Source organism: Branchiostoma floridae, chromosome 1 (genome assembly GCF_000003815.2).
Source record: "Branchiostoma floridae strain S238N-H82 chromosome 1, Bfl_VNyyK, whole genome shotgun sequence".
NCBI lineage: Eukaryota > Metazoa > Chordata > Leptocardii > Amphioxiformes > Branchiostomatidae > Branchiostoma > Branchiostoma floridae.
In genome coordinates this window covers 7,085,587-7,112,292 of record NC_049979.1, presented here as the reverse complement: position 1 = coordinate 7,112,292, position 26,706 = coordinate 7,085,587, and the positions used below count along the sequence as shown (strand labels likewise).

Below are 26,706 nucleotides of genomic sequence, written 5' to 3'. Positions count from 1 at the left end.
GTAGGATGGAACAATCAAAATAAGTTAAAATTAACATCTTTAAATCAATCTTTTTGCCATTTAATGACTTCTGATTTTGGAATCCTTTCATTTTTAATGGGATTCAGAAGAGCACAATCAAATGTTTAGTATTCCAAATAGGTGTCTTTTGGTAAAGCTCTTGTGAAGTGAGATAGTCTCAATGAAGACTTGAGCACCACCATAAAGATATAAAGGAACCAGGTAAAGACCATTGTATTGTCTTAGGCCACAGCAAGTAAATTTTATGGATGGCATCCTCTGCAGACTGTAAAAATAGAGATAAAGATGAAAAAAAAAACAAGATGGGTACATTTTCAAAATGGACACCATAAACTTTGTAACAAGAATTAAAGGTGGTTCATTCTTGTATTCAAGACATATGCTGGTGTAGTAAAAGTGACACTAGTGTTACTACTGACATCAAGTTGGTGAATACAATCATGGCTTCCATATTGGTGACACTTTTACAACTATCCACCTAGTTTCACTTCTACAACTACAGTCCTGTGTACCTCGCAAGTGTCACTTCTACAAGTACAATCATTAGGCTACAACACATTTGCTCATTTTGGTAATTTTTCATCATGTTGACCATCTCCAAAGAATTAAATTAAATTTACTTGCTGTGGTATTAGTACTGAGAGCACAGCACAAAGTACACATAATGAATAGCCAATAACTGCAATATCCTTTAATACTCTAAATATATTCAGCATTGATAGTACACTAAACAATGTACACCTATGTACCTGTTGTATTCAGATGAATCCCATATAATATATTTATTCACAACATTCTTGCAGGAGTAATTGCTAATAATTCATTGCACCAACTTTTAATAAATACAAAAATTCCGAAGCTTCCTATTTATCATACACAATCAAAAGGACAGTGCTGTGTAATCATTCACACAAATTGTACATTTACCTTTCAGATTGCATCTGGCCTTATTACACAGCACATGTAGCCATACTGACATTTGGACTGATACTTGTCAATCACAGCTCCAGATAAAGTGGCTATGTCCAGTAGAACAAGTTCATTCGTGTGTCTGTTTAGACACTTCCACTTACATCACAGTAATTGTGCCATGGTATCTTGTTACAAGATACAACAGTAAATATGACTGCATTTGGCATACATTTTGAGTTGCAGTAAAAAGCTGAATGCTAAGATTTTTTGTACAGAGCCAATTTACAGTATACTGTCTAGTAATCCTCATATTTCCATCCAGCCTTCATACTTTCAAAGAGGTAAGAAAAATACTCGGGCTACAAAAATTAGTACTGGTATCATCTTGAGTTGAGAATGTTTGCACCAATTATCATTCCACAACCTGAGCGGAATCAAGATTTTCTTGCTACTGAGGGCATCAAGTACTATATGCCTCCCTAACTTTGGTCTCTTTACGTTCATCAGAACCCCCTTCCACTAGAGCAATCGTACACCACCAAATATTGGACCCTTGATTTAAATCTTGATTAAAGGTGTCAATGTATGACAAAACATAATCTGTCAATCTTTGATTGTGCAATGTGGTTGCAGCTTCTAGTGAAACGGGGGTGTTACTACATTGTACTAAGGATGGATACACCATGTTTTCCTAATTACTCTGCAGACAAAATTACTTGCTTCTAAAAATACTTTTGAGTACAAGATTCATACCTCATACCATTCAATCTCTATTCTACCTAGCTGAGATCTATATGAGAAAATGCTCCATTTACATGAGGATCAATTGGTGAACATCTATAGACCAGGGAGGATCCACAAAGGATGCATCAGAGTCTAAAAGAGTAAGAATGAGTACCAGAGATTTTTTTCATCCACATCTATAAATGTATAAAGATTCTTTCTCAAAGCTTAGTTGCTAATTTTAAATACTACAGCCACCATGTTGTTTGTAACACAATTGCAAAAAGCTTCCATTTGTAACATTTTAATAATTAAACAGAAAAAAATTAATTCATATTTGCAAAGCCATTTTGATATTCTTATTCATAACTCATTTTTACAGAATGTGTACAATCTCAAACTAAGGAAACAACTAAGCAGTTATAGACAGTAGAGGGTGGTAAAAGTTCCATGGTAAAAGATATCCCATCAGGCCGTGAGTTCCTCTTCAAAGATATCATCCAGACTCTCCAGGTTTACCCCATCTCCTGTCAACAGAAGAGGAGAATATTTAGATACTTTCCTGCAGTCAGACTGGGTTGATAAGTGGGAAACAAGGTAAAACAAACAGAAAAAGAAATATATTAACATGAACATTAATCAAGGGCTAATTGATTAAAAGTCCACATGCTGTGGCTAAAATAAAGGAGTGCCGGTTTTACGCTATCTTAGACAGGGAACCAACTCACATAAAAGGCAGAATGATGACATAGATTTAGTTTGTCATTGAATAAAATACCTTACTTTCCTATATTGTTGCAGCTAACAAAATTTTGGTGACTCAACTAGGTCAATGAAAAGCATGTAATATCTCAATCATATTTGGCAAATGTGATTGTGTACTTGACAAAAATAATTGTTGCCAAGTCTGTGTGAATAAATCTACATGTTATGCAATAAAGTGAGGGTTATTACATCATAAAAGCAAGTAAGAAAAATTTTAACAGTGATCAAACAATCAAAATGTAGGGGAATATATTGTGTGAAAGCTGATGAGTAGAGAGTCCTTACCAGGAAGAGGGTCAAGGCCTTTCCCAGCAGTGACGTTGGCCAGAATTTGGTCCAGTTCCTTCTCAAAGTCATCAGGTGAACTGCTCAACTCTGCACAGTCACAAACATGAGTGTACATTTAGAACTGCAAACACAACTAAAGTACAGAACTAAAATAGTATCTTTCACACTGCAGTCATGTCCTGACTCATAGTTCATTTGCATTTCTGATTTCTAGTTAGCCTTAATCAGAGCATTCTATAATTTTTGCTTTGATGCTTAGTACTCATTTAGATTAAGGATTTATTGTAGACATTTTCAAATCGTTACTTTTCTTTAATTTATCTTATATTTTCTACATTTGAGTATAGACCAGTTAATGTTTAGTGGAGGAGGGCACTGTACAAGGTTTCTTTACCTTTATTTACTTTTTACACTTTATTATTATTGTTTTTTTATGTACGAAATAAACAAATAAAACAAGTTATGTTTGACATACAAAATACGTAGTACCTGAAGTGTTGATGTTTGCATCTCCATCTGCTGGAATGTCCTGTGGGTTTGTCTCTGTGATCTTTCTGGGTTCTGATATTAACGCTGCTTCAAAGTCTGTCAGACTCCCATTTGGTAAGGAGACTCCTGAGAAATTGTTATTAACGGCATCTCCTGATGCAGGGACCTGGCTGGAGATCTGTGTCTCACAGTTTGCATTGTCCACCCTGTTGGGAATGGTTGCTTCTACACCGGTCGGCAAAGCCACTTCGTCAGGGGAAGTACGCATGGGCGAGGTATCACCAGGTGTGTTCGTAGAACTTGGTAAGAGGTTACCGGAATCAATAGAAGGGACTAAATGGTCATTAGGCACTTGGGTTTTGGCTCTGAGAATACTCACAGGACTAGAGTCAGTCCATGCTGTACTTACTTCCTTTGTGGCAATACTCACAGAATCTCCCTGTTGCAAATTGCTGGAAGTATTTTCTGTATTTGAGTTAGTTTTGGTTTCACCATCGCTTTCTGTATCTACTCTCTGTTGAGGTTTGTTGTCCTGCATCCCATGGTCTACTGTCTCTGTGCCAGCCTGACTGTTCTCTGTCACGACATCAGAGTTTATGTCCTCTCCCAGGGTCAACATCTCATGATGTCTGCTTTCAGCTGATTGGTTGGCACTTTGGTCCACCACAGGCCCCTCCTCCTGGGCTTCCTGTGCAACCTCCACCTGAGAGAGTGGGCATTACAATTACAGTGACTACATCATATTTGTTCATGTATTGTCATCTTCTTGCCTGTGTATGAACAATGTATGTTGCTTTATGAAACCCTGCAAAAATGTCAGAAAGAACCTATATTCTTTCTACAGACATTCCTTTTATCTACATCTATCCCATATTTTACTTTATGATGGAGGTGCAGAAAGTGACAGTAGTTAAAGAGAGATGGCAGGCAAATGCACAACCTGTACCTCCTCCTGCTGCTCTGCCTTCCTGTCCTCCCTGGCACGTTCCTTGTTCCTTTTACTGAACCCCTGGATGGCTGACAGCAGCTGCTTCTGGGTCTCTGCATAGTCTTTCATCTGAGGACACATGGATCTCTCAGTTCTTTAGTTGTCATAGTCAGTCAATGCGTAGGGCTGGCAAAACACTGATACATACACCCTCTATTCGGCAAATATGTAGCATTTACAATTATAGCCATGAGTCCAGAGGCCCTAACTGCTATCACAATTCATCATCATCATCATCATCTTCACCGCATGTCAGTTCTGGTCACTGAGGCGGGCCGTCATTGTTCGCCATGCTGCTCTGTCCACTGCTAGCCGTTGCACGCCCTCCCATGTGCAACCCATCTCTGCAAGGTCTCTTTCAACAGTTACAATGTGACGACTAATAGTGTCAGTTGTCAATGAGGCAAAAGTTGACAAAAACTCTTGAAGTGATGAGCTGCAATTAAATGTTTTGGCCAATAAGGCATGCTAATTCACCTTTATCCACAGGGTTGTTTTTAAAGATAGGGTATTAAGTGATATTAAGTCCATGGATGGTGCTTTCAAATATCTTCTCCTCTGTTTGTCAATTCAAAACCACCATCTGTCGACTTCCCTTAGAAACACCACACTTTTTAAGGACAGCCGTATACATTACCCTGCAGATAAAGGTGAACTAGCATTAAAAGATGTCTTCACAAAAACAAAAAAACATGTGTTTCCTGACCGATTCCTTCTTTGGTTCCTTGTCCAGATCCAGTCTGGTGAGGGAGTGGTTGACCTTGTGAGCCAGCTGAAGGGCCATCAGGCCGGCCGTCTTAATGTCGTTCTCACGGAGGTCCAGCCTCACGATCCTCGGGTTTATGGACAGGAACTCTGCTAAGGCAATAGCACCTAGAGGGGCGGAAGGCAGAGGGAAAATATCATCATTTTCAGGTAATACCAAATTGCTCCAACTTATGTACTGGAATACATCGAAATGCATGTGCAAAGGCGGTGAAATCTATTAAAATACAGTACCGGTATGTATATTCTTGTAAATAGTCAGACCATGTCACAGCATATTTTCCACCCTTCCTATGACCCTAAGTTGATTGCTCTACACCAGCTCACCTTCGCACGTCATCTTGGTGTCCACCAGCCCCAGCCTGAGAAGTGATTGGTTCATCAGGAGACCCTCCTTCATGCTCAGCACACCCTCGTTACCGATGGGATTGTGTCCCATGTTCAGCGTCTCCAGGAAGTTCAGGACAGGCTGTACAGAACAAGACCAGTCATGTGTCAACAACGTTTGGTAGTCCATGCAACGAACAGTGGTTATTACACAGATAAATACAGAACAAAACGGGTCAGGCGTCAAGATTTGGTAGCCCATGCAACGAACAGCGCAGTTATTACACAGATAAACATCTGATGCATTACTCTCTTAGTATAAACAAGGAGGCTGAAAACCAGTGTTATACAAGTGTGATACAAAATGCGAATGTTATCATTTCCCCAACTGACTTTCATACAAGGAACAAAGCTTTATTTCCAGAGGAAGTGCTTAAGTACATGACTGACACAGTTACTGGCATTCCTTAAACACACACAGGTGAACGTACCAGTGTTTCCCTTAAGTACTCTGCTCCAATCTGTGTGATGTGGTTACTCCACAGAACAAGGGTGACAATGCCCCTCTCCTGTTCACCCAGCCCTTCACATATGTGCACAAGCCCAGTGTCCTAAACAACATGCAGAGGGCACAAACACAAAGAAACATGAATAGGCATGAAACAGCAAACTTCCTAAATAATAAACTTGCTAAAGTTGAGAAGAAGAAGAGCTTCGGGAATAAGCAATGGTTACTATGACACAACAAAAAGAAATTTACGGGTAAGAATTAAAAGCTGTAAATAAAGCTAAACTTCTGATTCCAATATAGTGATTACAGGCCTCATAATCCAATGATCTCCAATCTTAACAAAATTTCCAAACTTTTAACATATATCCCAGAGTATTGGATCAAACTAATACACAAAAAGCAAAATATAGCTCATGAGCATTAACAGCCTAGAAGTATAAAACCTTTTCCTAGCAAGCTGTCCATGATCTTTTAAGATCATGGACAGCTTGCTAGGAAACAATTACTGCTGGTGCTATGATGTTTGCAAATACTGCTGCTGCTTCCCACCTGGATCTGGTTGTTCCTCAGGTCCAGAAGTTGGACAGTGTTGTTCAACTTCAGCATCTGGCCGATCTGCTGGGCATCCGGGACTCCAAGCCGGTTGTCGGCCAGGAACAACTCTTTGACTGCAACATTCACTTTTAAGGCTGACACTGCACAGCAAAGAATGGACAAGAAATCACATACAATTGTCCAACTACCGGGTATCATAGTAAAGGGCAAATGGTAAATAATGGTACTTCAAATGATTATTGTGCAAAAATACGGTATATCCATTTTGAGAACTACCAGTACTCAAGTCAGATGGAGTCCTCATGAGAAAATATATTTGCAGTTTGCAGAAAGCACAAGATTCTTTCTGACACACACACACAAAAATGAAGATCATACAAGAAATGGGTAGAAATATGACACTAGATACAAGTGTGGTCTTCTTTCTAGAAGGCCAAAGACTCAGGACTTCTCCATCTTGTGTCCCCAATGTATTTCAGGTCTATACTTGTTGAAGCTATTACATTTGTACTTCCATTAAAAATGGAGGTTCAGTTTTTTTTTTTTTTTGTGTGTGTGTGTGTGTGTGTGTGTGTGTGTGTGTGTGTATCTTTCTGGCTTGTTTTTGGATATTGTTGTCAGCATAACTTATTAAGAGCCTTTGGGTACATTATAATGATACTTAATGTTATGTGGGTAAGTCTTGGGAAGATAAAAGTCAAGGTCAATTTGGCCCCACCCTGGTGTCTTAAAAGGATGCACATGTTGTACACAAACAACTCTGTCAATAGCAGGCCTATCTGCATGTTAACATTTCAAGTTCAACTGTTGTGTATTTACATCAGGTGCTGTTGACACAATAGTGATTGCAGGTGTGTGTCCTGACCCAGAACAAGACCAAATTTGAAGGTCAGCCACACTGGCTTCTATCCAGAGTACTTACATCTGTACCAAAGCTTGTACAGTTCCATTGGTTTCCAAAATGCCTTTCAACTTTAAAACACTACATTTAAAGCATATTGTATACGCATCAGATAAGACGGGGAACAACGGACACTAAACCGGATAGCGAGTGTGAAATGTTACCTGGCCCAGTCCATTATTGGTTTTCAAGGCTATCATTCAACAGCATACAACAGTCCATCAAACTTTGCTACTTTTATTGTCCTCAAAATGAATGTTCTACTTACTCTTCAAAATCTAGACTCAAAACTTGATTTACATATTAAAAATAAATTTTCATGATTGCTTTTCTTATAATGAGTCGTATACTATTAGTATTACGTTTGCTTCAATTTTATAAAATCTTCTTGGTACGTATCTGTATCTGTATAGCCGGTATAACCGCCCTTTTGGCGTAACACACCAGCCTCTGGTATGATACTTACTGAGGAGGAACATGGGCCTGCCGCTGAGGTTGGTGGACTCCAGGTGTAATGTTTGGATCCTGCTGCCCATCCGCAGGGCCCTGCTCAGGTGAGGGGCGGTCTGCTCGGTGATAAGGGTGCTCCTGGCATCCAGGTACTCAAGGCACTGTGTCTGTACCATAGAGAGGAAGGTCAGAATAAAGATGGTGGTGGACACAGCTCAAAATCTCAGCCTAGTGAGATGAAGGCTTCATTATCATTATACTTTGCTTTGTGCAGTCTGACAGGGGTCGACCCACTGGACAGAGCAGCATGGAAATGCGATGTGAACTAGCTGACTGCTGCCTATCCCTGCGTCAGGGATCCCAGCAGCAGTATAATGAAACAATGGATAGGGAGTGATTGAAGCATGAAGATTTGTGTTGTGGTGATTTCAGCTGAGAACTACTACTAGTACTAGGCCTGATTTGAGGGCAAACACAAACGACAAATGTTTAGAGAGAAAAATTGACTAACGTTGACCATTTTACCACATTTTTTTTCTATATTTCTCCCAATCCATGCATGAAAAAAAAATGTACTGAATCCTGCGAAAGCCAATCCTGCGAAAGAACTCTGAGTCAGCTTACAGATGTGCCCTATGTGGCAGAGTCTGTCATTCTTGCATAGGACTGTCGATGCTGTAGGGCTGATTTCAATTAGGATTTTACCATGGTCAATATTGACCGACGGAGGCCATATATATACTGACACCTATTCTACTGGTTAAACAGCAACATACCTTCCTGATCACCCTGGCCATGGCCTGCCAGCCCCTGATACTGATGTGCTTGTTAAAGGCAATGTTCAACTTGACTGCTGACTCATAATACTCTATCATATCCGCCAATGCAACCGCACACTGGAAGATAATGCCAGGTAAAAGGGTAAAAATACTAATTTTGCAAGTTAACAGAGAGCAACTGTACTCCAACTAATTTTTCAAATCAAAGATACAGGCAGTCAATCTTGGATGATTGAATTCACATCCCAATCAGGTTGGAGTGAACCATGTTTGTCAAAGACTAAACTATATCAATGCTTAGGTACATCTATAGCTTGAACAGTCTTCACAATTTTTTGTTATCTCCAGATTAGAACCCACCTCTGCATCCATGCTGGTCTGTTCCAGGTCAATGTTCACAAATCGAACTCTCCTCAGGACTTCTTCAAGTGTTTCTGCTATTTTGGAATCTAATCTTTCACCTGTAATTAAACACAGACAGATCATTAAATTAGACCCTTTTTGATTTGGCTACTTATATCATGTCTAGAGAATGAAGGGAAAACAGACAGCCCCAATTGCTATTCTCCAATGTAAACTACCGGTAACTCATTAGCCATCTTAACTCCTGCAATCACGTACTGTAGTGAAGAGCTTTTCCTATTGAGGAGCTTATCCTACTGAACAGCCATTATATGTATGGGCCCCAATTGCTATTCTCTAATGTGAACTACCGGTAGCTCAATTCAATTTTTATTGGGAATCAACTGGCAGTGTACAATGTTGAAGGCATGTCCAACAAAATCATGCAACATTTTGTGAATGGTTATTCTATATTCTATGTCAGCTCTGCAATATGTTTGCAACACTTGACCTAGATTCACTGCTTGACTCAATAATCAAGTACTATATAGATAGAATGTTTTCAAGCCTTTTATATCTGTCTGAAAAAGAACAGGCCCTTTCCAGTGGAAAGGTTTCTAGGACTAATGCAAACATCATCACCAGATGTTGCTGGCTATATTCATTGATAGTTTTGTGGCAAGCTAAATTAGCCGTATCACAAAATCTCATCGTGGTACCAGATAATCCAGCTTACTAGAGGATAAAGATCACCATCCCTGATACGTGACAAGCTGTATGTATCTGGTAGCAAGATCATGTACCGCATACATAGTACACATTAGTCATCAATATGTGATAAACTTTAGGACTAATTTTTGTAATTGGCTATGGCAACTGCAAATTTGTCTTTGTCAATTGGGTTCTTTCTTCTACCAAGATGTGAAATCATTTGTTTGCTTTGAGAAATAACATTTATTCCACATTTATTTGCACGATATTGGCACCGTAGACAATTCTTATTCTATACACGTAACCTTTCACTGGCAACTTTCACTGGTTACACTGTTGCCATGGTTCTAACGACTTTAGTGGCCCATATGAAATTAGTTTAGATATACAGTACAATACATTTCTTTGAAATATCAGTAACAGTATTGTATACAGGGCAGCCCTTTGCTAATAGATTGGGAGATTTTTTGAGTGGAAGTCAATGTAACAGTGGGTTCAAGCACCGCCAACCAACCATGCTAAATGGCTTCAAGCCTTTTGGCATAATCTGTTGCGTGCTGGGTTTGAGTTTTGATGGGATCGCGAATCCTGGGAGTCAGGATATTGTTTCTTCCTGTATCTGCTTCTTACTTACATGTACATCGGAGACAATTATCTTATATAATTTTCAATCTTCACTTGGTCTGCGAGGCAGGTTTTGGCCACAGAATTTAGTATGGTATGGAAAATGATCCGTTAAATAGTAATATGAATTCACTCCTATATTACCTTTGAGATTCAAGCACTCCACTCGTTTGGTGAAGTCGGTTATTGCCTGCATGCAGAAGAAAATAAAAAATCTCAATTCAAATAAGACACAAATCTGGAAACATTCAGTATCATGTCAACAAGGTACAATCCTGCCAATCCATAGCTTTCATTCATAACTTTAATATGCAGTTCTTTACACTATTTGGCATAAATGTATCAACTCAGCTACGTTGTAAAAAAAAAAAGAATCAATATTTTCTGGGTACCTGTAGTATTTTCTTGTTGTGCAAACAGATCTGTACATATACATACCAAAGCTATTTAATATCTTACAAACTGCTCTCAAAGCACAACGGAATATTTTTGTCAGACATTAAGAGTTGATGAGGATGTGCTGACTGCTGACCTCCAGCTGCTGCAGCACCCGTGGGAGAGGCCGTATACCCAGTTTCTGACAGTGGTCCCTGTAGGCCGACAACAGCTCTTCTGTGGTGCAGGTTGCAGCTGGTGGGAGCATAAACAAATGACATAGTCTTTATTGAATGACCAGTTCCCTAAACAGACTACAACGTAGCTCTAGCTGCTGATGTTCATTATATGTTCAATCAATACTGATCAGATGACAGTGACTCATTTTCAAAAATTGCACTGTAAGTGATGAATTATGAAGACTGTGGAGTGTGCGAGAGGTGAATGGTTGGGGAAATTTTGCTTACAATATATTGATTGACTGAAGTAACTCAGGTCTTCATCCATTGAAAAGTGTGACAAACATTGTTATGATGATAAAACAACCAGACTTGGGGTGAATAACCTCACCAGATGCTGCTGACCGAATACAGTATCCCCAAGCATTCACAGCTTCTGGCATTACTAGAAGTGTTCAACCGGCAGTGAGCACAATCCACCAGTGAAGCTGAAGCTGATGAACATTCTCACAACAGAATAACCTTACTTGAAGTTACTGCAATCCTTGCTTCGATCTCATTCAAAGTTTGAAAATGGACTATATGATATTTGTAAGAACAGTGAGATAAAGTGTGATAAAGGTCTCCTTTATTGTCCCTCGACATGAACGCTTCCATTCAAACAGTATGTAACTACATTTGTAGATTTTTTTAAAAAATTCATAGTATCTTCGTGATCAACATCACACGAATCACATGTATGCGCAGGTGCACAGGTGTGCACAGCACAGGTGTAAAGCTATGACATCAAGTCACATCACATCGTGTTCTCCTGACCAAACCCGTCAGTAGTATTAGCTAGAATTCCGGGAATAACACGAACATCTAAACAATCTAAAGACACGAACCCAGTGACCAGGGGTCTGGTGGCTCCGCCGAGCCTGCAACAAGTGCATCGTCAGCTGGGAAGTTGACACGTCTTCCTGGCAGCTTTGTTTTCAGGAAGCTCGCGGGTCGGCTCTCCACCTCAGGCTGCCCCGACGACTCCATGGTCACCGGCCCAGACATCTCACTCCCTTCAAATCTCTCTCCTTCTGGGACCATGTACCGTCAGAATCATGTCTTAAGGAAGAAGATGTCCAGAGAAATTACTACATCTTTGCACTAAAGTTTTTAGGGGCCATTTTCTGATGTCGTCTTGTTTCCGAGATCACATGAGGGTCTTCACGCGAGAATTCGCGTGATCTTAGCCTTTCCGAGAAAGCCTGCAAACTATCATCTCATTGGATGAGATTTCCGCGATAGCCAATAGAAATGCACAATGCAAAATTGGCGCAGACGTTTCTTTGGGCGGCCATTTTGATTAGGTTCTGTGTACGAACAGTAAAGAGTTTCTAGTTTCTGTTGCGACATTGTTACCTGTGGGACATTTGGACGGCTTGACAGCAGACTGGGTCTCACTAAGGTATAGTTATTATGGACTTCACGCTTATACTGGGTGCTCCAAGATGTTTACTGAACGTTTATGGCTCTGAACAAGTTTTTCAAGTTCAGTTGCAGTTGCAGTTGACAGTTTGTTCTTTCCTGCCAACTTCCGGTTTTAGAGGCTGGGAAGGATGCCATTCTCGTAATGTATAAAGGTCATAACCGAATTGTCGTTACTGTCATAATATTATGTTTGGTCACAAATTAACTTGCTCTTGCTCCAAGCTCCTGACAAACCTTCTGGACCTGCAGTTGCTGGTGAAAAATTATGAATGAATCATGATTATTATGAATGGATCATGATGAATGAATGAATGAATTTACCTGAATGAGTCATGAATGAATGAATGAAATTGTGAAAGAAACAGTGGTTTAGTACAGTGTAGGTGGGGCCACGTTTTACCTAATTGCCAGCAAATGGGCTACTAGTATTTAATTTGTAATTTAATGCTATTGATGTTTCCTTTTTCAGTAAAAATCTATATCATTATTATAATCTGTAGACAGTAGGTGCATATGCCATAATATAGGAGGAAGTACAAAGAGAGAAGGAAGAGAGGGAAAGTACATGTGACCATATACCGACAGACTGAAGCAGTTTAATAGAGGTCTACAACAACAACTGTTACAATAAATGCCATTGTAGTGGTGCAAACATCTTGAGCTGTTTTTTGCCATTAAACCTCATTGGTTTTGTTTTAAATGTACATCTGCACTTGTACTTTGTTCTCAAAATTCTGTTTTCCTCAAATTCCCCCTAAAACAGGTCTGGACTGAGGAACATAAAAATGCCACCTGTAAAGAAGCAAGTTAAGAAGAGAGCTCCCCCTAAGCACAAACTCCCGGACCCGCTAAAGCCTGGAGAGGTGCTGACTGACAGCATGAAGAGGCAGTGGAAAGTAGGAGGGGCTGTCGGACAGGGAGGATTCGGACTACTGTATGCAGGTGTGGCTCTTATTAAGTCTTATCCTGTTTACTGAGTTTTGACAGGGATTTAGATAGATGTCAAAGCTAGATAAGGATTCATGTGTTGGTGCAGTGTCCATAGATATACTTGTTAAATCTTGTTATTATGTAAAGTAATAGTATTACAGTAGATAAAATTGTAACTACATAAAAAAATGACTGTGCAAACGATTTCGTTGCAGCGTCTCCAAATGGGCCTGGCACAGTTGGGCCAAATGCAGAGTATGTCATCAAAATTGTAAGTTCTTATCAAATGTACATCCCTATTCCTGAATATAAGCATGGCATTGAGGGAATGTAGATTTAGAGTAACACCTTCCTTTGTGTATTTTAAAGCCTTGCAAAGAGAAGTATAGGCAACATGAGTAAAGAGGAAGTAAACCACTGTTGGAATTGTCAGTGAAACATTACATCTATTTTTCTATGGTAATAAGTTATGTGCCATGAACCAGATTACTACATTGAAGTTCCTCTGCACTGAATGTAGAGCCTTAGACCATTACTGATACAGTTAGTTTCATTATTCCGTGCTTCAGATCTAATACCAGTAATTTGTACCAGTATGTAATGAATATTTCTACAGGAACCACATGACAATGGGCCCCTGTTCTCAGAAATAAACTTCTACCTGAGGACAGCAAAGCAAGACATGAGTAAGTATGTGAGACGTGATGGACTTTATATGGAAACATAGAGGAGAAATATTTGCACATTCATAGAGGATATTATGATAATTTTGGTAGTGTTTTTTGTAAATTGTTATTGTCGTTCTTACCACTTGAATCAGTAAAATGATGTATTGGAGCTGCTTATGTTTTAAAATCTATTCTTGTATTTGTTTGTGCTGTTTTAGTCCGAGACTGGATGAAAGCTAAGAAGATGAAACACCTCGGAGTGCCGAGGTACATCGGATCAGGCTCCCATGAAGGGAAGATGCGGCTGAGGTTCATGGTGATGGAGAGGTTTGGGGAGAACCTGCACAAGATGTTTGAGTCAGCAGGGAAAGTTTTCACCAGGAGAGATGTGGCCATGTTAGCCATAAGACTGGTAAAACAGCAAATTTTGTTTGTGTAAATTTTTGTTTTACTTCTTTCTACACATTGCCAACAACATTTCAAATATCAAATTGTGATTGTGCTAAGCCTTGTACGTTTACTAAGTTGTAAGTAGATTTTTGTATTATGCCTCAGTAGACACTTAAGGGAGTCATTGCAAACAACATTTTGTTTGAGGAAGTATTACCTGTCTGGAAGGTTTTAAAACCTTAGACACTGTATGGTCAATTGATAAAAAATTTGGTCAAATATGACATACAAAAATTACCCACAAGAGGTTCTTTTTTTTTCTTAAAAATGGATATGAGGAATATAGCTGAACCTTTAAAATCAAACTAGTTTGAATTGAAAACACATCAATTAGATGTTTCCTATGTAAATTGTGATATGTGTATACACATAAACGTGTCCAACCTTAGATTGAACTTTGAATCTGGCAAGACTTTGTCCATCCCATGTGTTCTTCTTTTCTAAGTGACAACTAATTATCTTTTCATAACTTACAGTTGCACACCCTGGAATACTTGCATGAGCACCAGTTTGTTCATGCTGACATTAAGGGGTCAAACCTCTTATTGGGATTTACCAAAGATACACAAGATCAGGTGAGAAGGAACATCTTATTCACATGTTTGTATCTCCAAAGAGTATTGTTATGCAAAACTCATCCAATTTATTAATTCATCCAACAGATATTCGCTCAATATCATACAAAAAAATACAATGTTATGACTAGGAAGCTTCCAATAGAAATGAGTCTTGTTTTCTCACATAAAACATTTCCATACACGGTTACACCTGTACCACCTTAGTGCAGGAAAAAACACATATACAGTCAAACCTGTATTAGCTGCCACCTTTGCATGGCAGCCACATGGCCATAGTGGCCACTTTTGGTCGGTCCCTTGGATTTGTTTGGGAGGATTTGGAGTTCCTTACAGGGTCATTTTGGCGGTAGCAGAAGGTATGCATGCCTTGAGCAATAAAGTGCAAGTCTTTGTCGGTGAATTTACAGATCGAGACAATGTTACTTGGTGAGAAAGATTAGTGGGAACTGAAATCATGTGTAGCTTGCTCATGGTCAATTGATCAACATTTTCTCTATTATTAAATAGTGGCCACCTGTCTATAGCGGCCATATTTCTCCAGTCCCTTGAGTGGCCGCTATAGACAGGTTTGACCGTACATGTATGCTGGAGCTAAAACCTTGATAAAACCTGCAGGTTTACCTGGTTGACTATGGACTTGCATATCGCTACCTGCCCGACAGTGGTCACAGGGATTATAAGGAGGATCCACGGAAGGCACACGACGGGACTCCAGAGTTTACCAGCTCAGATGCACACAAGGGTGTCCGTAAGTCCATGTTTGGAAAAAGATTATTATCATCCTTCAGTTCAGTTTACAGCTTACATCTATGTTCTAGTATTACAAATGTTTATCTATAACTTTAGAGTATGCCCTATGCATTTATTAATTAGGTTTTGGTGTTTTGTTTAACTTTTAAACATGAATTTGACAGTTCTTCCCTCACGGCAGCTGCGGCTAGAAGAGGAGATATTGAGATCCTTGGTTATGTACTGCTGCAATGGCTCTGTGGACAGTTGCCTTGGGAGGACAACCTCGCCAACTGTGACTATCTCAGGGACCAGAAGATCAAGTAAGAAAAAAAAATGTTAACTTAGTCATTAGGCCCAGGTCTTGATCTGAACTTTTAATAAGTTTTATGGATGACATACTCTACCTACAAATGTACCTACCTACCTATCTAGTCCTAGACCCCAAATTGAATGAGGGCAAAAAAGACAATACAGGTGATAAAACATGATTTTCAAAATAGATACCATAAACACAGAATGGAAGCGACAAAACATGGTACAGCAGCCAACATTTTTTTTGCATTCAGGACGTGCACAAAGTGACACTAGGGTGGTAGACTGGTTTCATTTACCAAGTTGACAGTCATGGCTACTAATTGGTGCCACTTTTACTCAGATCTACAATCGGACTACATGTAGTTTCATTTTTACATCTACGGTCATGGCTACATGTTCCTCACTAGTGTCACTTCTTCAAGTGCAATCAAGTGTACCACACAATATATTCTCCCATTTTGGTACTTTCTAGTCATGTTCACCATCTCTGGAGGGGGAAAAGTTTGTTTTTGTTTTTCTTCCAAATCAGGCAAAATTAATGAGCATGCTGATGTCATCCACGAAAAGTACTTGCTGTGGCCTTTGTTAGATTCCTTTGTACATTGACATTCTGATAGGGTAAGCTTTACATTTGACCATATCTTCTTCCTTTGCTCTACAGATACTTGAGGAACATTCCATCTTTGTTGAAGGCCTGTTTTCCAGAGGGGGACTGCCCAGGTAAACAACTGTCCAACAAAGAATAACAAATAGCAACTTAAATCAAAACTTGGAGGTGCCAAACCATTTTCATCTTGGAAGATATAAAGTTTGGCTTAATCTTATAAAGATACTTGCAAATCTTTAGCATCTATGTAATAGATAGACCCTGGTTTGAGGTTGCATAGCGGATATAAAACTACTGTAAATGCAGACATGTTTGCGATGGTTTTATGTTCACGGCTTTTGTGGTGACTACTTCACCGCGAACTTAAGACTAGTCTATGGCGCTACCACAAACTCAAAACCACTGCGGAAACTCCATTTTCCCGCTAACGCGAAATTAAATCCCTGTGAAATTAAATGCATTCACAGTACCCCTATTGAGGTAATTTCATGTCTCTGAGGATGAGGGGACCTTGCAGTGCTCTAAAAGTCACCTAAGGAAGTACATGTACATTGCCCTGCTGGCTTGTATTGTTACAGATGAGATGCGGAAGTACCTGGAGTACACCAGTGGTCTCGTGTTGAACTCAAGCAGATACCAGGAGAGACCAGACTACAACTATCTCCGAGGCTTGTTCACATCTGCCTTGAAGAAGGCGGGCTGGAAGGATGATGGAAAATTTGACTTTCTTGCCGCAAAACCAAAGGCCAGCAAGGTGGGTATAACATTTATGGGTAGTGGACTACAGAGCAACACCAACCAAGCCTTTTCTTCCTGACCAAAAAAAGTAAAGGCAGGTAATTTGTGTTACACTTATGACCATAATGTTTTACGCAAATTGTATGTTCTGATTCAATTTATTCTTGCATAAAGTAAATGCACAGTTCGAATGCCGACTGTGGTCAAAATGCTTCAAGAACGTTTTTCTCCTATTGTTCATTTCAAAGAATCACCATTGACAGCTGTAAGGTATAGGCACTATCTGTTGTTGAATTGGTACATCAATGTAATTTTGTCATGTTCCATGTGAAATGTTTTTTTGTTTTTTTTCAGAAAGGACAAATCAAATCCAGCACAGACGATGATGTTCAGAGTCCACAGAAAGGCCGGTCTGTTTCCCCTAAGAAGAGAGCAGCTCCTAAAAAGAAAGCCGTAAAGAGGAGATCTGATGACTCGGATGTCTCGCCACCCCCTAAGAAAAAAGCAGCACCAAGAAAGCAAGCAGTGAAGAAGAGGGTTTATGATGATTCAGACTCAGACTCTCCTTCCCCAAAACCAAAACCGAAAGCTGCAAAGGCCAAAGGTAAGCGGGAAACATTTTGTCAATAAGATGTAATAAGACTAAGAGTGACTGACATTTTTGAAAGATGCCAAAAATCTGTTATTACTCAACCTTTATTTCTATATCTATAACCTTATGTAGCAGCAAAATCGAGGAAAGCAAAGTCACCAGCATCCAAGTCACCCAAGCCCAAAGCAGGTATCATTGATTTAGAGGAATGTTTCATGTTTTTAGAATCGAAATCCTAAAATACAAATATTTGTTACTGAGACATCGTGATCCAACTTTCTATGTTATCTCACCTGTTTTTACAATCATGTCACATTGGAATTAATTGGAAGACCTTGTTACTCGTTCATGTGCATGTAGTCTTACCTGAGTTTCAAACAATCATTCTGACATTCTTGGTGTCATTCCTTATCATTTGAACATGTTCAGTGCTTTAGTCTTGTTTTCTTTCAGCGGCTGCAAAGCGAGGTAGGAAGGCCCGTGCCTTGAGCACCATTGCCACACAGACTTCCCCAGGCCTGATGGCCAGAGGAAGACTGTCCAATGGAACATGAGGATTCCACGAAGAATAAGCCTTTACAGAATTACGATGAGTGCCTATTATGGTTCAAACACCTGACTAGCTTTTTGTATCAATTAAGAAACGATAGGTGGCTTTATGCACAACAGCTCATAAAAGATAAGTACATGTAATGGCAAAACAGATTTATAGAATATTTATGACCTTGTGCTAAGCATTCTTGCTAAGGTGGACCTGGGGCTTTCATTGCTGTAAGGCTTAGCAATAAAGACTTGAAATGTCACCAATTGCCACCTGTCAACCATGGCTGACAACAAACTTTATTGTGACATTGAATGGTAGAGTGTCTGCAGGCTAGCTCACGCGAGGTAAAGAGGTTACAGGTTCAATTCCTGGCTGTGTCCATGGAAAAGGCTTTTTACATGACTTTCTTCACACAAAAATGGTACCTGACTTAAGTTGGTGAGGTAAAAGGTGGCAGAAGAACACTAATGGACTTTGCCTTCAAATACTGTGCCCTGGACACAGTCAAACCCATTGCCCCTAGGCCATGGATCTACCTTCACCCTCTTTCACTTGTAATAACAACTATAGATTGTTCTGTACTTTGTCTTTAAAGACAGCACAATGGAACTGTAGACAGCAATTTACAGTGACCAATGGATCAGTTGGACAGGCTTACAGTAGAGTCACTAATCTGAAGACTAAGTTACAATTAGTTGAACTTGGATTTTCAAGCACTTAAGTACTTTGTTTTAACATGGACACATGTGGGTAGAATATTGAACAGTATATTTACACTCTTTTGTACAACACAAGCTAACTCTGTCACCAAATAGAAACTAAGAACCTCTGTCTTTGTTGTAACCCTCTATTAGGCTTTAAGATATATGCCTCAAACATAGCAAGTGCTACAATATAAGAATGGTATTGTTATGTAATAGACATTCCAAGAAAAATATCTAAATAGAAGATGTACAAGCCATACTTTACCTCTGGCTTGTATGTAGTCTTCACAAAACTGTTTTAACTAGTACATGTATTAGCATCTTCCTTGCACAATGTGTTTTAAGAGGGCAAACTACCACTCTGACAAAAATACAGCTTTGTTGATGATATAACATCTAATCAATGATTTAGTCACATGTTTTGCTATTAAAATCAAACCAGGTGGCTCTCTGGATGCCCAGGTAGAATACTAGTATTACAAGAGAAAAGTAGAAATGCAAATGTACTGTAGCCTGCTGTCTGTAGCCTTGAAACGATAGTAAACATTGATTATTGAACAACACAGTTTCACTTCAGTGATAGCTTGTAGTAAACTTGGCTTACTTGACCCTTTTTTTACAGGGTCAGAAAATGACAAAAATGTTTATTGGTGGAATTCCTTTCTATTGTTGGCAAGTTTGGCAAATTCATTCCATCAGCTACAGAAACGATTGACCAGGTTAGTGTTCTAGAGTGTATCCTGTGATATTGCAGACTTGCAACGGTTGCTGCCACCTATTCCCACTGCTATCTGAGCCCTCTGCTATCTGGCTGCAGTCATCTTTACTGTGATAGGCTGTAAAGACAAAATTAGGTAAATGTATTAGAGAGAAATATTGTTTTGTATTATTTTAATAGTTGCTATTTCCACCCTAAGGCCTTACTGTGTATTCAAGCAGAAAAGTATTTTTGTACTTCAAGTTTGAAGCATTTATCTGCTTTGTCCATAGTGTTGTCTATATCTAGAAAGACTGAATAAAAGAATTAAAACCAAAATATTCATTGAGAAGAAATACTCATTGTTAGCTTACCTTACTACAGTATGGGCACTCTCCAAAGATGACATTAAAGCTCATCCTAGTTGATGGCAGTGCCCTTAGCCACTGGAACAAAAACAAAATTAATACTTGTAGATTGGTGTGGAGAAAGAATACAGGTCAATAAAACAAAATTTTAAAGGCCTGGAGCTGACTATTCTGTACCGATACCCACCCCTACTTTGCATAATGTGAATCAAACATTCGTACACAAAACCAAAAAGAAGTAAACATTTAATACTACACCTCTATAAGACAGGTGGTATGGAATGGCCTGCTGCATCTCGGGTCATCACATGCCCTATCAGGTATCTCCTCTCCCAGTCGGTAGGCATAGCAGATACTACAGGCCATGTTAAAGTCCTGGGAAAACAAGTCAATTCAAACAGCTTAGACTACCGTAATTCACTTTGTCTTCTCCGTACCAAATTTTCACGGTCTGAGAAAATTTAACTTGCTCTCGGAACTAAATGTTCAAAGTGGCAGCAGGTGTGCATAAAAAATGTCAGCGATTTATTTGTTATCAGTAATTATAAGTTCACATCACAGTCATCACCGTGAAAACCATGAACATTAAAGTAAATTTAAAAAATCATGAATTACAGTATTTAGAGTGATACTCAATCATGATTAATACATTTCTCAAGTTGGGATAAAAGCAGTCAGTCCTGGTACCATTCAGGATTCAGTGATGGCTTCATCTTGGCTATTTATGTGACACAAACTCTGTAACTAGCCCATCTTAGGAGGCCGGCAAATGTTGGATGGGCTGCTATAAGCAAGAGTTAATCAGGCTAGCTATTTATATGTTTATGTTGGATACTGTAAATCTCTTCCGGGATCTATTGAAGAAATTAAAAGATACTTATTTTGTCCACACCCACCTCTTTGCTGGAGTTTGCTGGAGAGGGAAAGTCCACCGCTAGAACATTCTGGAGGTTGGGCAGTAGAGTTTGTCTGGGATCCCTGTGTACAGACGAATGGTTGGTACAGTTGACAAGATCAACCATAGATCAACAAGACCTAAAACCACTACAAACATGATTCCACGATAGTCTGTTCGTGCCTAGCTGATTTTTTTACAGAAAAGTGACAACTGCTCTATCAAACCTTTTTGTACAAAACACCACCAACAGTTGAGACAACATAGGGGAGATTTGGGCTATTGTTACTATTGATATGCATGCCTTGTTACTTATCCAGGCTAGATGTATACTACATGTAGGTACAAACAAAGGTTGAATTTTGTATTCACCTACCAGCAGTGTAGGTTGGCATTCAGACTCTGCTTTATTGGGTTTATCACTGCAAAACGAGTAACGTTATCCATGTTAGGTCTTCAATCAAATCAAATTGTCAACATAATGTTTACACACTATTGTAATACATTTGTATAAAGAATAATCAATGACATAATCATCACTTTTTCATCAGGGAGTCTCTTTTTCCTTAATCTTACAAGAGTAATGTATGATTTCTTACCATGACCTAATCATAACATTCTAACTATTTTTGTAAGGACATAGGAGCCTACCATGGTCAGCACCTAGAAACCTGCACTCAGGCAGCATCCTGGGATGGGCAGGGTCAACAGTAATCTGCACTGAAGCATTGTTTCCTGTGGTAAAAGAAGTGACAGGTCTGTCATGATTCCAACATATGCATATTGCAAGCCCATGAAAACATAATTTGTACATGCAGATTACTGTAATGCAGTTAAGTTGGCGAGGATTTAATTTCGCGGTAGAAGTAAAAGGGACTTTTCACTGTGATTTTAAGTTTGAGGTAGTACCATGCACTGCAGTCTCTTCATGCCATGGGAAAATGTTTGTGGTGGTTTTAAGTTCGCAGTAAAGCGGCCATTGCAAAAACCGCGAACATTAAACCTCCGCGAACAGTTCTGTATCTACAGTACCAGAATTCAAAGGTCTCCACCTGCAGGTGCAGGCTGGCCATACCACAGGATCCCATAATCCATGAAAAATACAATACAATACCAAACTACAGTATCTCACCCAAAGCTATCCTCCTGACTGTGTCCTTGTAGGAGGGTTTCTCTGGCTCCAGGACCCAGGTGCTTTTGTCCAACTCCTTCATGTTATCCCAGAAGTCCTGGTACTGGGCCAGTGCTTTCTCAAACTGGTGCAGAACTCCCTGCAGACTGTCCTGAATCACACATGCCAAGGTGTGAAGGTGATACTAGTACATACAGATTAATATTACATTGTTAATGTATCTTAAAGCCATGCTGTACTCCAGAGGAGAGTGTTCCAGTTCTGCTAGTAAAATTTTTCGGAATCCCAAAATGTAATTTTATCGACCACTTGACATTGAACCTGGACAAGTGAACAGTTGCGTTATAAAGCATTAACCGACCCCCCCCCCCCTGAATTACAGCCAGGTGTAACACATTATAATGCGAACAACCATTGGACAACTTCACCTTGGCAGCTCTAAAGAAATATTTTGTTGAGCTTGAAAATTACATTTGCAATGTGTTTCTGGATACTTGTTTGAAAACTTGTAACTTTATTTCCCACTTGCTTTTGGTCGAAAATGGGCTTTGATCTCTAAATCATACTTTGAGTGTTACCACATTTGTAATGATTTAATATGACATAAATCACAGAAAACATTTTAAAACGTCTACAACATTCATTCCTTCAGATAGATTCAAACTTAAGTAACCTATCAGGCAATGATGTACAAACCTGTTGGGACCACTTGAAGTTGACCTTGCCTGGCAGGTCAGCTGTGCAGGTAGGGGTCATCTGTGGATACTGATAGAGACAAATGACAAGGGTAATAACATGATTAAGGTATCAGGTTTATGATCTTTTGCTCACAACTGACATGACTTTCTGTTTTTCCATCTGATGTTCATATCAAAGACAAAGCATTTTATTTTCCACAAACCTTAAAAACATAACATTTAGGAGTAGGAACCTTTGAAAGTATGTATTTTATTATCCTTGTATGTATTATCATAGGACTGTGGGCTGTTGTTTTTCATGGCTGTGGAATCGACCACTCTTGGTGGCACACATTACTACAAGGGTTGATGTGAAATTTTGGGAAAATGTGAATTTGCCCTACAATATCGGCTATGGCTAAACAGTCCTATTATTAGAGATCAGCCCTACAGCGTCGGCTATGGCTAAACAGTCATATTAGAGAATACCTCTTCCTTCATTAGTCTCCAAGCAGACCCTACGGTGCCTTAGAGGTAATATCAAAGCTGGCCAAGGAGTATGGCCATTTGACTCCCTTTGGCCGGCTTTGATACTATCTCTAAGGCACTGTAGGGTCTGCTTGGAAACTACTCCTTCATATAACCTACCTGGTTGTGGAGATTGATGGTGAGAATGTGCTCCCTCTGGCAGGCATCTCTGCACTGCACCTGTAAGCTTTTGAAGCTCGGGTCTATGTACGCCAGCCTGAAAAACAGCATCAGAGCTTCACAGCCATCCAAATTACAAATTATCCAACTTAGACTAGAAGTAAAGATGCTAACCTGAGGTGGGTACAGACCTACATCTACATTAATCCATACTGGATATTTATCACCAAGCTAAGATTCTACCTGAGTTACACAGATGGATTAAAGCAGTAACAGAATGAATAGTTTCGTTTATCTGCTCATAGCTATGTCTTAAAACTGTCCAAAGTTCTTGATCACCTGTCCCAGCCCAGCTTGTCTATCTCCTGTACCAGCTTGGTAAAGTACTGGGGAGGGGGGCCCACAGACGACTGCTGGGAGGATGTCTGTTCCTGCAAGAAAATATGAGGCAACTTATTAATAGCTCTTTATGATAAACTTCATAAATTGGTAAACTAAAATAATGATGCACAAATTTTTGTTTTTTTCATGTGTTCACTTTCATAAATGCTGTAAATGAGTACATGATTATTTGACATATTTGTATGTGTATATTTTTGTGGTGGCTAAATGTACTATACAAAATTACACATAGAAATAAACTGCTTATTTGCCTGTCTGAAAATTCAATCTTAAGGAACAGAATGTACCCACATACCAGCAGGTTTTGTAATTCTACCAGGAAAGTAGTCAGGTCAGGGCTCTGCTCCAACCTCTGGAATGAACAAGACAATTTTGTTTCTCGTTTACACTATATTTGGTTTGCTCATAAACATATAATGTAAAACAAAATATTACATACTACATGCACTACAGAGATTGTAGAAATAGAGGAATGTGTGTAAGATCTTGGAAGGAAAAACAATGTTCAATATCATCCCCAGAGTGACAAGTTACTTAGAAGGTTTAATACCTGTGGGACAATACTGGAAACCCACCTGTTTGAAGATGTCCTGCTTATCCTGAAGTACAAGCTGGAGTCTCCAATCACAGTCTATTCTGTAAGTAATGTTACTGATAGTCAGTTCATGGATTAAGTTAGTAAGTAAACAAAGTAACTGTCTGCAATGGAAATATATCGTATATCATGAAAGCGCAGGACAGTTATGATTTGATTTTAAAATTTATAACTGGAACAATCTCCACTTGATTTTCTTTTGCATCTGCTCTGTTAACTTAACCTGCTCGATTACTATGTTACTGTTTCAACTATATACGTTTTCTTATCTTTGTTCAGGAGAGGGCATCATCTTTCCACTTTGTGCATGTATGAAAATCAAAAGATGGTTACACAATGATGTTACCGGTACATTTCAATAAAATAGCTATTTTTTCACTATGATGTGGACCAAGAAGTGATGCTCTAAGCAAAGTCCAATCTATTCCATTTCATGATTATTAGGATTATTCAATTAAAATGGGTACCTAGCACTCTTCAGCTCCCTGGATGGCGGCAACTGAATCCTCAGTCGATACTCCTTTCCCTGGAGCACATGTCATTGTTGTTCCAGTTAAAAACCACAAGAGTAACACAGTTAGAGCCATCAGCAGGCATGAAACATTTTGATCAATTAGTCTAATTTTGGACAAATACATTCAGTGACTTAGCTTCACCAATTCAAGCTCCTGATGGACAGGTCTAGTGACAGTAAGGTGTCAGGAGGGTCTGCATGGGGGGTCCCGACAACGATTTACGCTGAATTAAGAAGGTCTCCCTACATATTATGCTAAATCAAGGAAGGCAATTACGCTAAATAGTAAATTTGGTCGCCTCACTACGAATTACATCTACTAGATAATATGGCTTTCCTTCGAGTTACGGGAAATAAAACTTGCCTGTCTACGCCTTACAGAAAAGAGCATGCAGACCCTCTGTCAGTATTGACCTACCCCAGCAGTGATGAAGCCATCGTAGAGAGTTGCCTGAGTGTTCTGTGGCAGGAGCATGGGGCATACTGATGCGGTTCTGCCTGGTCCAGACAACATCTCTGTGGTGCCACTCCCTGCAAGGTGGGCTCTCAGTCCATAATCCTCCTTCAGAAATGTTGAAAGGAGTGTTCACATTATAAGCTCTTTCACACTTCTGAGACTCAGAGTACATACTGTAAATGCAGAAATGTTCGCGGTGGATTATTAAATGTTCGCGGTTTTCGAGGTGACCACTTCACCGCGAACTTAAAGCCACCGCAAACATTTTTTCTATTATGGTATTAGGCTGCAATCTATGGTGTTACCGTGAACTTAAATCCACTGCGAAAAGTCATTTTTCCCGCTACCGCGAAATCAAATCCCCACAAACTTAAATGCATTTACAGTATTTGTAGCGACAGGAATTGTGGGTAATATGTCAAAGGTGAAGGCCCCTCATATGTAAACAGGAAAGTTACTCCTCTCTCTGTTGCTGCAGATGTGTATTCAAAAGCATAAAAGAGCTTATAGTCTATTAAATAGCAATGCCATAAAAGAAATACCTGCAAAGTTGTTTAGATGAGGCAATTACATACTTATTTGCATTAGCAACACACACAAGTTTAGCACTCTAAACATCTAGATGATCTTTAAATACTGGTTTAGATTTAGGTTGAATTTTGTCCAAGTGTATCAAACTGCAGTGCACAAATAAAGTTATAACGTTAACGTTATGTAAGTTATATCAAGTTACAACTGTGTGACCTGTGTGGCTGCAATACCCATTCTGCCTGGGAAATAGTACGTCATTGATCCTTGAAACGCATCCCTTCCACCACGGTACCATTTCCAGGTCTACCGTTATATCGGTTATATACCTCAAGTGTTGCATCTATCCTAGACTGCGCTGCTAGAGCGATTTTCCCCTAATCAAAGTCAATCATAAGTGCCAGCAGATGGCCAGCGGCACGCACGCCGTTTTCTGACGTCCGTTCTTCTGACGTGAAAACCACAACCTCGAATCCCACAGGAGGCTTTCAGAACATCGTGGGAAGTAGAAATTACACCGTACCAGATAATTGCGCGATCTGAATCACTGTGATCGTCGCACGTCAATGAGTTCCTTTCATGTTGACATCCTCTGCCCTTGCACGCTTTTTCGCGCCACGAATAGTGGACTCAACCAACCTTTCAGGGGTACTCTCATCGGTCCCTCTCATCATTATTGATACAAAATATTACAATTTTGAATACTCCAGTACTACATTCATTTGCAAACAATGAATATTTTATTACAGTTCATAACATTTTA

General features: G+C 39.4%; 3 protein-coding genes across 10 annotated transcripts; 1 reads left to right on the top strand and 2 right to left on the bottom strand.

Annotated features, from left to right (window-relative positions):
• Window positions 1–368: 368 nt before the first annotated feature.
• LOC118421263 (protein phosphatase 1 regulatory subunit 37-like) lies at window positions 369–11,935 on the bottom strand. The gene is made up of 14 exons (XM_035828483.1): window positions 11,593–11,935; window positions 10,684–10,781; window positions 10,296–10,341; window positions 8,835–8,935; window positions 8,472–8,591; window positions 7,712–7,862; window positions 6,339–6,484; window positions 5,770–5,889; window positions 5,279–5,420; window positions 4,893–5,059; window positions 4,145–4,255; window positions 3,199–3,901; window positions 2,707–2,796; window positions 369–2,183 (listed from the first exon to the last, which is right to left on the bottom strand). Exons 1-14 carry the CDS (start codon window positions 11,786–11,788, stop codon window positions 2,125–2,127), a joined length of 2,250 nt encoding a protein of 749 aa, XP_035684376.1. The 5' UTR covers window positions 11,789–11,935; the 3' UTR covers window positions 369–2,124.
• Window positions 11,936–11,980: 45 nt separating this feature from the next.
• Window positions 11,981–20,066, top strand: LOC118421270 (serine/threonine-protein kinase VRK1-like). 4 transcript variants are annotated; one of them, XM_035828504.1, is made up of 13 exons: window positions 11,981–12,149; window positions 12,936–13,114; window positions 13,318–13,373; window positions 13,719–13,788; window positions 13,989–14,182; window positions 14,697–14,795; window positions 15,414–15,546; window positions 15,730–15,850; window positions 16,507–16,565; window positions 17,031–17,206; window positions 17,545–17,794; window positions 17,915–17,971; window positions 18,239–20,066. In XM_035828504.1, the coding sequence occupies exons 2-13, from the start codon at window positions 12,958–12,960 to the stop codon at window positions 18,334–18,336; spliced, it is 1,470 nt and encodes a 489-aa protein (XP_035684397.1). In that variant the 5' UTR covers window positions 11,981–12,149; window positions 12,936–12,957; the 3' UTR covers window positions 18,337–20,066. The 4 variants fall into 4 exon arrangements, with proteins under 4 accessions (XP_035684397.1, XP_035684388.1, XP_035684413.1 ...); XM_035828495.1 differs by having other exon boundaries at window positions 18,236–20,066; XM_035828520.1 differs by lacking the exon at window positions 17,915–17,971.
• Window positions 18,590–26,674, bottom strand: LOC118421295 (E3 ubiquitin-protein ligase FANCL-like). Of its 5 annotated transcripts, none has more exons than XM_035828546.1 (15): window positions 26,467–26,674; window positions 25,377–25,520; window positions 24,912–24,970; window positions 24,425–24,485; window positions 24,145–24,201; window positions 23,787–23,878; window positions 23,448–23,544; window positions 22,819–22,887; window positions 22,123–22,273; window positions 21,642–21,725; window positions 21,367–21,412; window positions 20,992–21,073; window positions 20,354–20,470; window positions 20,102–20,173; window positions 18,590–19,866 (listed from the first exon to the last, which is right to left on the bottom strand). In XM_035828546.1, exons 2-15 carry the CDS (start codon window positions 25,470–25,472, stop codon window positions 19,834–19,836), a joined length of 1,116 nt encoding a protein of 371 aa, XP_035684439.1. In that variant the 5' UTR covers window positions 25,473–25,520; window positions 26,467–26,674; the 3' UTR covers window positions 18,590–19,833. The 5 variants fall into 5 exon arrangements, with proteins under 5 accessions (XP_035684439.1, XP_035684458.1, XP_035684449.1 ...); XM_035828565.1 differs by having other exon boundaries at window positions 25,377–25,489; XM_035828556.1 differs by lacking the exon at window positions 26,467–26,674 and adding an exon at window positions 26,273–26,458.
• Window positions 26,675–26,706: the final 32 nt, after the last annotated feature.

What these genes read in the sequence shown, in the direction of transcription:
- LOC118421295 (XM_035828531.1), bottom strand. Translation starts at nt 26,204, where the DNA reads ATGACGTACTATTTCCCAGGCAGAATGGGTATTGCAGCCACACAG. An exon ending in ACTTCAAGTGGTCCCAACAG is followed by an intron (nt 22,274 to 22,818) that starts GTTTGTACATCA and finishes TGTGTGATTCAG; the next exon opens with GACAGTCTGCAGGGAGTTCT. An exon ending in AGTCAGGAGGATAGCTTTGG is followed by an intron (nt 21,726 to 22,122) that starts GTGAGATACTGT and finishes CTTTTACCACAG; the next exon opens with GAAACAATGCTTCAGTGCAG.
- LOC118421270 (XM_035828495.1), top strand. Translation starts at nt 12,958, where the DNA reads ATGCCACCTGTAAAGAAGCAAGTTAAGAAGAGAGCTCCCCCTAAGCAC. An exon ending in GACAGCAAAGCAAGACATGA is followed by an intron (nt 13,789 to 13,988) that starts GTAAGTATGTGA and finishes GTGCTGTTTTAG; the next exon opens with TCCGAGACTGGATGAAAGCT. An exon ending in GTCACCCAAGCCCAAAGCAG is followed by an intron (nt 17,972 to 18,235) that starts GTATCATTGATT and finishes GTTTTCTTTCAG; the next exon opens with CGGCTGCAAAGCGAGGTAGG.
- LOC118421263 (XM_035828483.1), bottom strand. Translation starts at nt 11,788, where the DNA reads ATGGTCCCAGAAGGAGAGAGATTTGAAGGGAGTGAGATGTCTGGGCCG. An exon ending in TGAGGAACAACCAGATCCAG is followed by an intron (nt 5,890 to 6,338) that starts GTGGGAAGCAGC and finishes CATGTTGTTTAG; the next exon opens with GACACTGGGCTTGTGCACAT. An exon ending in AGTACTTAAGGGAAACACTG is followed by an intron (nt 5,421 to 5,769) that starts GTACGTTCACCT and finishes TGTTCTGTACAG; the next exon opens with CCTGTCCTGAACTTCCTGGA.